The 14,098-nt window shown below is 47.1% G+C and overlaps 1 protein-coding gene across 1 annotated transcript in view; it reads left to right on the plus strand.

Annotated features, from left to right (window-relative positions):
* Positions 1-8,380: 8,380 nt before the first annotated feature.
* The window catches only part of EPS8L1 (EPS8 signaling adaptor L1), a 104,661-nt gene continuing 98,943 nt past the window's right edge, over positions 8,381-14,098 (plus strand). The window contains exon 1 of the mRNA XM_075605477.1: positions 8,381-8,412. Coding sequence (XP_075461592.1) covers positions 8,396-8,412 — 17 coding nt within the window. The 5' untranslated portion in view covers positions 8,381-8,395. The remainder of the gene's footprint in view (positions 8,413-14,098) is intronic.

Here is a 14,098-nt window from a genome sequence, read left to right on the forward strand (position 1 = left end):
AATTTAGGTTTTAATCACTGTGCTTTCTATAGACAATCATACAGTCTCCAAAACAGAGCAAAGTACCTTTCAGACTAGGTCTTTTCTCAAGCTCTGTATATGTATAGGTCTTTTCTCAAGCTCTGTATATGTATATATATTTATATTTATTTATTTTTTAATGTGAGGCCTAATTCATACTCGTCCCAAATTACAGACAACATATGCAAAAATGCAGGATATTACTCTGGTTAGCAATTAGACACTGTGTCTTGAAACGAGGTGAACATATAAAACATTCATGTGAGCGTGAGATAAAGCTAAATCATGATGTTTCTGAAATCCTTTATCCTTACCTGAAAAGTGGAATGTCCGTCCTCCGTTTACAATTATATGATTCACTTGATCCTCGACTTCAACTGATCTGCACCACCCCAAATTCAAGTCATAATAGGCAGTCAGTGTTCTGTATTGTTCATAATACCCCACAGAGTCCAATGATATGTAGCCCCTCTTCCCGGGGGTGGTGCATACCTGTAGGTAACAGAAGGGCCTGAGTCTCCCGTGATGGTTTGGGGGTGACAGGACCTGGTTTCTGGAGTGAATGCCTCCGTTCTTTACTCAGTGGTGCAACGCCTCCATCTCTATTAAGCCCCACGGATATGGGGTGGAACCCTTACAGAGAGTCCCCCTCTCAGGGACGAGAGATTCCAGTCTCAGACAGTCTTTATGTAAAATCAGCAGCAGCTCTTTATTCAGTGCAGGAATGGCAGCAGGATCACGGACAGTCAGGTACAGCTTGTCCCCCTCCTCCAGACTGCTCTCCCTCAGGATGGTATCTCTTCTCCCTGCCTCCACCCCAAGCCACGGGCACTCAGGGTGGGGCTAGCTCTTCCCTCACCCCCTATGCAGGGAGAGAGGTATTGGTCCACCTATAGCTCACTAGGCCCTACTCCTCAGGAACCTAGCTAGCTCACATACTCTGACTGTCCAGTCAGACACTCCAACACCAACTTCTCAGGACTGAACCCAGGACTCAACTACTGTCACTGACAGGAACAGGCAACTAAATTGAGACAGTCCTGCCCCTCATGATGTCAGCAGACCCCTCCCCTGTGTCTCTTGCCTTAGACACAGAGTCAGGTGGCCTACCTCCACCACTCAGAGCAGCGCTTGATGTTGGGGAAACCCATGATAACTACTGGCAGCCTGCCCTTAACAGGGCTTATACCAGTAGGAGGAAAGACAAATAGCCCTATTTCTTACCAGGGCTACAGATAGGCCAGTAGAAATGGTTCACAAGCTGGCTTCTATCCCTCCATGAGTGCTAGAGAAGATGCTCAGTGCTCTGTGCTGGCGATGGTACTGGTAAGCGGCCAGGCTTGCATGCTGACATATTGATATGCTGTTGTGTGCTGACATGCCCAACGCGCATTTCGCTAAATGTAGATTCGTCATGGTAAACTGCTGTACAGCCCAAGGTCTCTGAATGTCTCTTCGCTATACTATCCTGGATTGCCTTCTGCCAACTCAAACCTAACATGTCAAAGACGTAGCTCCTCATACTTCCTCTCAAGACTAGCTCTACTACCTCCTACCTTACTGTTGGCAGCACTATCAGACACCCAGTATCACAAGCATGCTGCCTAGGTGTCACATTTGACTCCTCCCTCACATGTTCCTCTCACGTTCACAATGTAGCTAAAAGCTGTCGTTTTTTTCCTCCATAACATTGCAAAGATATGCTCTTTCCTGTCGCTCTACTGCTAAAACGCTAACGCAGTCCCTCATTCTCTCCCGTCTCGACTATTGTAACCTTGTACTGTCCAGCCTTCTTGCCTCTCACCTGTCTTTTCTACAATCGGTCCTAAATGCTGCTGCTAGAATCACTTTACTCTGTCCTGAATCTGTCTCGGCATCTTTCCTGCTGAAATCTCTCTTCTGGCTTCCTAGCAAATCCTGTATTGCTCACAAAATTCTCCTCCTCACTTTTAAGGCTATACACTCTTCTGCCCCCTCCATACATCTCAGCCCTAATTTCTCGCTATACACCATGCAGACTCTTGCATTCTGCTCAAGGATGTCTTCGATCTACCCCTTTTGTGTTTAAAGCCCTCTCCTGCCTTAAACCATCCGCACTGACTGCCCCACAACTCTGGAGTGCCCTTCCTCTCAATACCCGACTAGCACCCTCTCTCCAGCTTTAATACCCATCTTAAAACACCTCCATAACAAAGCATAAGACTAGCTCCATGGCTGATACTATCTATACACGTCATACATCGACCTTGGCCCCTTGCTGAAGCACTAAACAGAACACCCTCCTACTGTCTCTGTACGTTCTCCCTACTTACCAATTAGATTGTAAGCTCTTTGGGGCAGGAACTCCTTTTCCTATATGTTACTTTTATGTCTGAAGCGCTTATTCCCATTATGTGTTATAATATTATGCTGTGAGTATTACTACTGTGAAGCGCTATGTACATGGATGGTGCTATATATATAAAGATATACATACATATATATGTTTTCTGTACTGGAATTCCGAGTGTGTTCCCTCATAGTGGGTGTAAATGGCAACCCCTCTTAGTCTGAATACAGAACGGTGTTTGCCTGTATATTTTCAGTCTACTTGTAAGTTATGTACTGAAACAGCAGGATCGGTAAATGTCAACAGTGTAACACACAAAACCTGCTTCACAAAACCAAAAGAATGTGGCGTTCTTGACTTGGTGATTGGACAATATGCAGGTTTGTACACTAGTCCAACAACTCTGACCAAGCCCTTTGTAAGTCTTTCCTGGCATAGAAAGAAAATAGAGGCAGTGCACAACTCTCATAGTGCTAAAATGTTGATATAATGTGACAAAATGGGGGTGGTAATTATTGCACGTACAAAAGATTCAATCTTTTGTATTGTATTTTATGTCTTTATTTATATAGCGCCAAAAGTGTACTCAGCTCTTCACAAAGAATACAGTACAGGGAATTATAATTATACAATGAGTGCAGCAAAATCAGACAATAGAAAAGGAAATCCCTGCCCCGAAGAGCTTACAATCTAAGAGGTTTAATGGGAAACTTACAGAGACAGTAGGTGAGGGAGTAAGTGCTGTAGATGGTACTGCTTGGTCACAATGGGTGGTAGGAGGGACTGAGTGTCGCATGTTTAGGGTACATGTTACCTCTACAGCAATCAAATGGTTCCCGCTCTCGGGGTGGCAGCCGCGGTTGTCTCCCAATCAGGTAGGTATAGGTGTCCTCGTATCCAGGTGTATTCGTATCTGGTAGGCTACTACAGGATGACATCAAGTTCTATAGGGCAGCTCGTTGGGATCCGGAATGCTTAGTGGTATCATTGGAACAAACAAATATCTCCAACACTGTCAGCTGAGGGACTCGCGGTACCCTCGACGTAGCCATAATGCTCCTGGTGCCTGTAGCGATATCACTGACGTCATTGGATCACATCGCAATTAGCAACTTCCTCCAGCGCTGACTCAGTGGAACTAACCACAGGCTCCGTATGAGCTAAACAGAGAAGTGGGAAAAAAAGGCAAATGCCCCAATACATACATAAAATATTCCTGCGCGTTTCGTAGAAGAGGTCAACATTTTTACACTGAGAGTTGTGTGCTGTCTCTATTTTCTTCTCATGTCAGTTTCCAAGATGCTGAGCCATCTGTGTTGATGAGCAGCAGAAACTCAGACCTTGTTGTATGAGGTTTTTATGCTTTTCCAGATTGCCACATTTTGTAACTTGTGTAACACATGTATCTGCTGGGTGTAGTGCTGTGTCTTTTTTGCTTTTGCTGTTGTTCTTGATTCAAGACTGAAGCGCACCTGTATCTGAGGACGTGGACTATCACCCAAGGATGCTGTACTATATGTGAGGCCTTGAGATTAATCTGTTTCATCATTCATTACACTATACAAGGCTTATATGTGTCTGGACACTTTATTGTGTGTATACCTTACTACAGTGCCAAGTGGGATACTACCAGTTGAATGGATTGTATATGCGATATTTAATTGATACCGGAAAGGTACTCCAGCCAAGGAGTTATATATTTTTTCTTCTTTTCATCAGAAGAGACTTGCACATGTGTTTAGAGCATTCCACAATGTGTTTATAAATAGGTATATAATAGAACAGGGACTTTATTGCATCACTGCATAGATGTTATAACAGCGGGTACAGAGTCTCAGAAGATTCCAGGCTTCTGGATGATGCATGCTCTTGAGTCTGGAGCCTTTAGATCTTATAGGCCAGCCATGAGGCCTGACTGGCCTCTCCCTCCCACCCGGGAGAGAGGGAACCCACATCCACCTCCTAAGGAGGAGTGAATCAGACTAACTCACTAACCTTTGGCTCTAACCTTCAGAGGAACCAGAGGGGGCGGGCTCAAGGTCTGTACCTATACCAGATAGGCTGTTACCAGGCCATGAGTCACCACCACCTTCTGTCACTAAAAAGGGAGCAGGAGGGGAGTCAAAAGCCCACAGATTAACCTGTCACTGCCCAGATTGCTTAGGACTGACGTGACAGGTAGGAGAGACAGGTAGAAGGAACTTACCATGTTACACTTATTATTGCTATTGGGTGCACATTATTGTGAGAGTTTATTCACTACCTGATCACAGATAGTCTCTTTGAGTTTATATAAACACTTAATATATATTTTTTCACACAATTTGGTGCACAGTTTTTCTTTTTTTCCTGGCGTAGCTTTGTGAGTTCCTCAGAGGTTGGGGGTACACATCATTCCCTGACTCTGGAAAGTATCTAAATGTAGCACTTTTTCATTAAGTTTTTTTATTTATTTTGACCCACTGATATTTACGGTGTGTATGAGCAAGCACTGCTTCTTCATTTGGGAGAAGACATTTAATAGTTGGAGAGTTTAAGATCCCTATTCGAGATGTTATGAAAATGTCTTCCTGAGGGTAGCCAGGTGTCGGGTATTGAGAGATAATACCGGACATGTATGTGTGCGGGGGGGGGGGGGGGGGGGGGGGGAGGGGACGACGACATGTATGTGTGCGGGGGGGGGGGGAGGGGAGGGGACGACGACATGTATGTGTATGCCGGTATTAGCTCTCCGGACTAAGTAACCAATCATGGGATTTCCCCTGAGAAGGGATAGAGCAGGGATGCTGCTACTGCTAGGGGGCTGGGCAACGTCCTCCACCCTGATTGGCTGCATTACACAGCAGCAGCCAATCAGGAGGAGGTGGCAGGAGCCTGGGGGTGGGGCTAAAGAGTGGAGGAAAAGCATGTAGCACAGAGAGTGGATACTGTGTACTGTGTGTCCTACCTGTGTCCTGCCTGTGTCTTGTGTGTATATTTTCTGTTTTGTCCTGGTGTGTGTGTGTGTGTATTTGTACTTGTACTGTTTTGTGTGTGTGTGTTTTCTCTGGCTGTTCTAGGGTCACGTATTGAGGTATGAATAGCTTCAGTTAGCTTTAACTCATGTCTTCCCTCTTCCAAAGCATGACAAGTCCTTAATGTCTTTTTTAACTTTATTGCAGGAGTAGAAAACAACAGGAACTTGTAGGCAGAGAGTGCTTCTCTATGTGGGATGCTTCTATGAGGTTAGACTACGGTAAGACAGAAAGGCCTTACCAGGGGTGGATGCAGACATGTCTGTACTCACTGTGATCTTAGGTGGAAAAGGAAGTGAGGGGCAAGGGTCACACTAAAAGTGAAGTGAGACTGCACTAACTGTCAGCAAGGACAGGGGGGAATGGGAAAGCCCATTAACTTGGAGGACTGCAGATGTTGCCAGAGCAACCAGGGGTGTGACAGACTGGAAGGAAAAAGGGCTACATAATGTATCCATTCCATCTGCACTGGGAGTAAAACTGCAAGGAAAGTAACATCCAAGTACAGCTAGCAGGCAGAACTGGGAAGGGAAGGGGGGGGGGGGTGAAACAGAGAAGGCAGACATGGGTATTTCTGTTCCATGACAATAGAGCAGGGATGCTGCTACTGCTAGGGGGCTGGGCAACGTCCTCCACCCTGATTGGCTGCATTACACAGCAGCAGCCAATCAGGAGGAGGTGGCAGGAGCCTGGGGGTGGGGCTAAAGAGTGGAGGAAAAGCATGTAGCACAGAGAGTTGATACTGTGTACTGTGTGTCCTACCTGTTTCCTGCCTGTGTCCTGTGTGTATTTGTTCTGTTTTGTGTGTGTGTGTGTGTGTGTGTGTGTGTGTGTGTGTGTGTGTGTGTGTGTGTGTGTGTGTGTGTGTGTGTGTGTGTGTGTGTGTGTGTGTGTGTGTGTGTGTTTTCTCTGGCTGTTCTGTGGGGGGGTGATAATGATAGGGGGAGGGGGGATGAGAGGATGAAGGGAAGGGGGGGTGAGAGGATGAAGGGAAGGGGGGGTGAGAGGATGAAGGGAAGGGGGGGTGAGAGGATGAAGGGAAGGGGGGTGAGAGGATAAAGGGAAGGGGGGGTGAGAGGATGAAGGGAGGGGGGTGAGAGGATGAAGGGGAGGGGGGGTGAGAGGATGAAGGGAAGAGGGGGTGAGAGGAGATGAAGGAAGGGGGGATGAGAGGATGAAGGGAGGGGGGATGAGAGGATGAAGGGAGGGGATGAGAGGATGAAGGGAGGGGGGATGAGAGGATGAAGGGAGGGGGGGTGAGAGGATGAAGGGAGGGGGGGGTGAGAGGATGAAGGGAGGGCGGGATGAGACAGGATGAAGGGAGCGTGGCGAGAGACTGAGGGGAGGGGGTGAGAGGGCGTGGGAGGGTGAGAGGATAAGGGGAGAGAGGATGATGAGGGGTGCAACAATCTTGGAATATGTGGGAGGATCATTAAGATGAGTATTGCTCACCATTTACAGTATGACTGCAGGTCAGTTATTTATAAATAATCTGACCATTATGTAATTTGTTCTAAATTTCACTCCAAGCATGCACCAATTTGCATCAATTTTCACTATTTTATATTCTATTTCCTAAAACAATCCTCGGAAAGGCACTCCCTCCCAAGACCTCTCCCTACATTTTTTACGAAACAGAATATAAATTGGTGAATACTTGGAGTGAAATTTAGAAAAAATTACGTAACAGTCAGGTGATTTATAAATAACTTTCTTCCCCACCAACGATTCTCGGGCACGTTGCACCTTTCACCATTGTGTCCAGTATTTTTGGACAAGCCACCTGGTAACCTTACTTCCCCGAGTTAATCTCCTTTCATTTGAAGGTTTCAATATGAGGAACTGTAAATATAGTAATTATATGTATTGTTTACTCAATGACATAGAGTTGAAATGAGCCCCAGGAAGAATGACTTTTTCAAGATGATAATTGAGCCAGGAAGAAGGTAACAGGACTTTCTGGCCTCTATTCTGTACACTGTGGAGTCGTATTGTCTTTGTCAGTGAATTTTGACAGCCACTCTGAAAGGGATCAAATGTCTTTCAGTTTCTTGTTTGACCCCTTCCGCAAACTGTACGCACCCAATAATCAAACCATCAAAACCTACTGACAGTCAAAAAAAGGAAAGAATCTGTAGTGGAGACTATTTGGAAAAAAAGGGTGGTTAACAGAGGAGACCTATACATAAGACATTACAGATGTAGCAGCACTTACAGCTCAAACAGCGACTGCCCTGTTGGTCTTGGGTTGCCAGGTGTCCAGTATTGAACTGGACTGTCCAGTATTTGGATATTCTGTCCAGTAAAAAATTAGAGGTAATACTGGACATGTGTATCTGTCTCTCTGGGCATAGTAGGCTGACCGGCACGGGGGACCACAGGATTTCGCCGAGCAGGGCTGTTGCTTGGGGGCTGAGCAGCTTCTTGCATCCAGATTGACTGCTGCTGGGTAATTCAGCCAATCATGTCGGGAGCCTGGGTGTAGGGCCAAAGAGAGGAGGAAACAGCATGGAGCGGAGAGAGGTGAGTTCGATGTGTGTGTGTGTGTGTATTTTTGGAGAAGCCACCTGGCAACCCTACCAGTTGCCGGAGGATTACCGCATGCTGGGGTCTGATCTGGAAGCATGGATTCCACCACAGCTACAGTCTTACTACATGTGTATATCAGTGTGCTGGATATAGTCAAAGCGTGATATTAGACACAATCTGTTAAACAGCAATTCGTAGTTGTGCGGTTATTAAAATACAATGAGTGATGTTATGCAGCAAATGCAATAATAATATAACTTTATCCCGGTTTTAGCACAAGAATGAAAACATTTCTACATTTGCAGCCTGCAATTCTCTTTGAAGAACCTGAAGCTCTGAGCCAGATTTGAAATTGGTTTCGTTTTCCCAGTAAGGTCAGTACTTCCATCCGCTTGTTCTTTTTTTAGCACTTCTTAGCAACAACCTGCCTGCAAGGAGTTTAATTTTATTCCCGGTGACTGTCGCAGGAACCTCTCTACAGGATCTCAGGCTGGGAGAGTCAATGATTAACTCCGAAAGGTAAATAACTTGAGCTAGACATTGAATGACAAAATGCCCTTAACCCCATTGCAGGTCCCACTGGCAGCAGTTCTATATTGTACTTTTCTGCTTGCTTGGACACATACAACATTCTTTGTTTTAAAGTCCTGATCTCCTTTGATGAGAACCTTCCCAATAGATTTCTGTTTTAGAGAAATATCTTCAATAAAAAAAATTGTTATTCTATCACTGTGATTTAACAAAAGCCAACCCTGCTTTAAAACCCAGGTCTAATATTTCTGCCATTTTTTTATGTATTCATTATTATTTAATATTTAAAGCCGCAATCCAGGCGGCATTTCTTGCTTTTTTTTCCAGTTCTAGGATTGAAGCAGGGGGTCTCCGGGGTGGGACTGCGTTCATTTCAGCTCTGGGGACCCCCTGCGCCCAGAGATACTCACCTCCGCAGCTCATTCATGTAGCATCTCTGACAGGGCTGTGTGGCTAATATAATCCCGACTTAAATGTCCCGCATCACGCGGGTCTAAAGAAAAACCGTGACATCATCCCTTGCGGCTTCCTATAGGCCCACGTCACAAGGGACATTTACACGAGGGAGACACCCGCGCCCCTAATGGGAAAGCAGGGAGTCCCCGGAGCTGAAATTAACGCGGTTCAGCTACGGAGACCCCCCCAAAAAGCTGCTTTAACCCTGTCCCTGCCAAAGGGGCCAGCAAGTGACAATGCATTGTGTTGCAGGCCCTCTGGCAGCAAAGGTGGTTAATTAGATTTGTGCGCCTAAAAAGGGGGCAATAAAAATAGTGTACTGTATATGGAATATTTTGTGATATTGGATACTATGCATTTTCCAATCTGTCTGTGGGCCGAGAAATAGTCATTTCACTTGCAACCCAGTATATTTTGCTACGCTGCACTGCACCTTTTAAATTCCAATGCACTCCCAGTTTGTAGTGCTGCCACAAGGTAGGTAAATAACAGAGCTCATGCTCTCCCACCCAGAGGGAAGCGCTTAACAATAGGCACATGACATGCACAATTGCTGCCTGGGGTTTGTCTTTGTGTTAATGTTTCCTTGTTAGCAGTCTGCTTATGCTTTGTATGGTGATATTGTAGGTCAGGGGTGGGCAACTCCAGTCCTCAAGGACCACCAAGAGGTCAGGTTTTCAGGATATCTGTGTTTCAGCACAGGTGGCTCAATCAGTGATTGAGCCACCTGTGCTGAAGCAGGGATATCCTGAAAACCTGACCTCTTGGTGGTCCTTGAGACACCAGTGTTGTTAATGGAATGCCAGGACTCGCCTACATAAATGCCTCAGTTGTAATGAGCGCAAGTGTACGTTTTCCACGTAATATGATCATTATCTAGCTGTGTTTCAGAAACAGGGCATCTGCAGGAATATGTGCCAAAGGGCGTCACTGTATTGTCCTGTTCTATACACTCTGAACCTGCTGCAATATGGCCAGTGATTTTTTTTTTTTTTAATAGCAAAAAATGGTGCCGCTCCCTAAACAAAGAATAATCTATGTATATCTTAACTGCAATGAATAGGCAGTCTTTAAAGCTGCAGCCCCCCCAAATAATGATCTACTGCAGGGGGGGGGGGGGGCGGGGTCTCAAATCAAGCCCTCAAGACCCCCCAACAGGTCAGGTTTTCAGGATATTCCTGCTTCAGCGCAGGTGACTCAATCAGTGGCTCACTCTCTGACTGAGCCACTGATTCAGCCACCTGTACTGATGCAGGGATATACTTAAATCTTGACTTATTGCGGGGGGGAAGGGTGATCTTGAAGACTGGAGTGGGGAACCACGGATCTACTGTATCTTGGAATTAAGCTCAATGTGATACTGTTTAGAGCAGATTATTAATCTTATTTTTATTAACTCTTTGTGATTTTATTTACATTATTATTTATCTTAATCTTCTCATTTAAGATTCTTTGAAGTCTACAAATGTCACCAAGGACCATATTTAAAGCAGCAATCCAGCTTATTTCACACACACACACACATATACATATATATATACATATACTGGATATACATATACATATACTGGATATACATATACATATACTGGATATACATATACATATACATGTAGAGGTATCTGTACTGTGTTAGCCGAGCTTCAATAATCATAAATAAATAGACAATACCATTCTGTGGCTAACGAAATGCTTTTATTTGTGCGAGCTTTCGAGATACACTGATCTCTTCTTCCGGCGATGTTACAAAGAATAAAGCAAGCAAAAGGGTATACTTAAAAACAGTGTCTCTTGGAATGTTATCTGTGCTCGTCCCTCCCCCATGTGTAGAAGTGATTTATGGCTAGAGGTGGTAAATGGTCCCTGAATGTTAGTGATGTAAGAGAGTGTGTGTGTGTGTATATATATATATATAGCCTATAGGGAACCATGTTAAAAATGGTTATTGAGGCAAAAAGTGACACTGTGTGCTCATTTGCATGTCATTTCCCAGAATCCCTTGCTGCAGTGGAAGTGCTGTATGCTGGGTGATAATGGGGAAAGGCGGGGTTGCAGACCTGCCTAAGACATGCAGATGAGCATACAGCTATATTTGCATATTTGCTTTCCTGTGGAGGGTTTTTGTCACTTTTTTTACTCACCATAACTTAACTCAGTATTATGGTATAGCCTATCCCATAGCCTCTCTTGCATTCCCAGTAAAATCAACCCCACACTGATGAGACCCATCAAGGTCGAAACAGCTGTCTGTGGGTGGTTTTCTGGGTATGCACCTTAACCCTGGCTGTGCTCAAAGCTGTGACCATGCAGCAAGCTTAAGCCTATAGGGAACCATGTTAAAAGTGGTTATTGAGGCAAAAAGTGACACTGTGTGCTCATTTGCATGTCATTTCCCAGAATCCCTTGCTGCAGTGGAAGTGCTGTATGCTGGGTGATAATGGGGAAAGGCGGGGTTGCAGACCTGCCTAAGACATGCAGATGAGCATAAAGCTATATTTGTATATATATATATATATATATATATATATATATATATATATATATATATATATGTGTAAGGATGTGTTAATACAACGTGTATGAGTACACTGTACGGCGGGTTCCGCACCGGCAAGTTGGTACAGGGCGCCGCCATATTGTTGCGCAATGTTGTGAGGTCACTGGTATAGAGGAAAGGTCGCGCATGCGCCCTGGAAGCGCGCGAACAGCGAGCCAATGAGAAAGGACTATGTACTGAACTTTAACCCCCACGAACCTTGGAGGAGTCAGCTGGGAGCGAGGAGCCAATGGACAGGCTGGGTTGGTAGGGGAGGAGAACAGGAAGCGTGGGGGAAGGGACCACGCTAGCAGAAGGAGTTGGAGTTTTGCCGGAACAGGGAGTGTGAGAGCAGGGGGTCCGTGACCCGCCTGCCTAGGCCAGAGACTATCCCCAGGTCCCTAGGAGTATTCCCCCGCGTCACCGTAGGTTGCGGTACTGTAGGGCCGCCCGTAGTGGACAGATATTGTCACCTTAGACAGATCCAAGCGCACGGAGTAGTGGACTGATACTGCCGTCTGGGCGCAGACGGTGGAGCCGTGCGACAGCGGGAGGTCTGGAACAGATGCGACGGACCCTTTGAGAAGAGGTGTGGTCACCGCCGTGACCGGGAGGTATTTTGTATACAGCAAGTGCACCGACACCGGTCATCAGGCGCTGATCCCGCCTTAGTATTAACTTTGACAGACACTAGCAAGTGGCTAGCGGATAGATAACATTCTTCCCAAGTTTCACAAGGACATACTCTATGAGAGCGTGGCAGAGCCACGGCTGTACAAGACGATATTCCCCTTGAGGTGTGGCCGAGCCACTTTAGTATAAGAGCAGTTATAATGTGTTAGGAAGTGATGTCAATGTTATGATATACCCACATATATATTCATGCATGTTGTGTTATCAAGGAGGTGCCACAGACAGAAGCAGTAAAGTTTGGTAGTCCCTTAGGTAGGTGTTCAGAAAAAGGGCTACATTTGGAGGCGCTGCTGAGAGCTTAGACCTGGGGTGCCCCAATCAATTTTTTTCTCAATTTGCAACAAGCTTTACATCATGTCTGTGCCCTCCCCGCTCGAGGTGCGCAAGTGGGCCCAGCGGCATGAAGTTCCCCTGAACCGTGTCTTCGCCCTGGGGCATGTCCCCGCCGCTATATCCTTAAGGCACCGTGACCGACTAGGTCAGGAAACTCCCACTCCTGGACACTGCCCAAGCGAAAGATCATTTTTACGACCGGGACCGGACGTGGCGCAGGGTCTTATACATCACTGAACGGGATATATGTCCCGAAGCGCTGCCCCGAATACTATTGCTGCCGGAGGCTCCTGGCGTACACTGTCCCATAGTTCAAGTGGACCCCACTGAAACGCTGGCCACTTCCACCCCACAGTGAGAACACATTCCCACGCTAGGTGCCGTTGCAGGAGGCCCTGACCGCACCCCTGACAGTAGTCTGAACCCACGATGGCCGGCGGCACTGAGCCTGGGCTCTTCGTCCACCCCCTCCGTCCTGAGGCCCGCGCTAAATAGACTCAGTATGTCAAGATTAGACACCTACCCCTCAGTTGGAGGTAGTCTGCAGGACGATGCCTCTATTCCAGCGGTTGCCGCAGCCATTCACCACTCCACCCAGTCCCTCCAATACCGGAAGTTAAAGGCGTTCTCGGGTGATAAGCCCACGCCTCAAGGAGAAGTTGGGATAGAAGAATGGCTGGATCACACGGAGCAGGTACTGCCTGAGTGGACCTGCACGGACGCGGTCCGGAGGCAGCGCATCGTCGAGTGCCTGCGACCCCCAGCGTCCCACATGGTACATTACTACCGGGACGACCACCCGGATGCTGACGCGGCGGACCTCATTTACTGCCTGACGAAGGCCTATGGGGCCCCTCTGGATACCTATGCGCTGATGGCAAAATTTCATGCTCTGGCTCAGAAAGAAGGAGAGATGGTGTCCGACTTCCTCAGACGTCTGCATCTGGACTTGTGGGCTATGGTGAGGAAAGGCGTGGTACCAAAGGTGGATGCCGACTGACTGCGCACTACCCAGCTGTTGAGGGGGCTCCTGCCCCTGCATCCAGTGTCCGTACGTGTCAGTGGCTGCCTAACGCCCAGACAAGCCTTGACGTTCCATGACCTAATGGACCGTGTCCAAGCGCACGAGACAGTGCTGTTGGGGCGCGACCTAACCCCAGGGAAAAAGGCATCGCAAGGAAGCAAGGATGTCAAAAAGTCGGAACCGAAAGCCGAAGTGTCCGAGCATGGGGACCCTGACCCAGATGACGCAGGGGCACCGATGGCGGCCCGACCTCGCCCTATGTCGGGGCGAAGCTCACCGCCAGGGCGAAACGAAACCTACCTCAGCCAAACCCAGTGTTATGCGTGCGGGAAGATGGGACACCTTCGGGCCCGTTGTCCCTCCCTACGGAAAACGGCGTCCCGGCCGGCTCAATCAATGCCATGCACCCCCCAGGATGACGGCGCCGGAGCCCAACCTTCCACGAACAATCGAATTGGACCCGCCGCCATTGTTCGGGTAGTTATTGAGGGTATCTACGCGTCGGCATTGTTGGACACGGGGTCCCAAGTGACCATAGCGTACAGGCCCTTTTTTGATAAACACTTACACCGGTTGCCGTTGTTATCTGCTGATGCCTTACGTTTAAGGGGGTTGAGTCACAAGGATTATCC

The sequence above is a fragment of the Ascaphus truei genome, chromosome 6 (genome assembly GCF_040206685.1).
Source record: "Ascaphus truei isolate aAscTru1 chromosome 6, aAscTru1.hap1, whole genome shotgun sequence".
Lineage (NCBI taxonomy): Eukaryota > Metazoa > Chordata > Amphibia > Anura > Ascaphidae > Ascaphus > Ascaphus truei.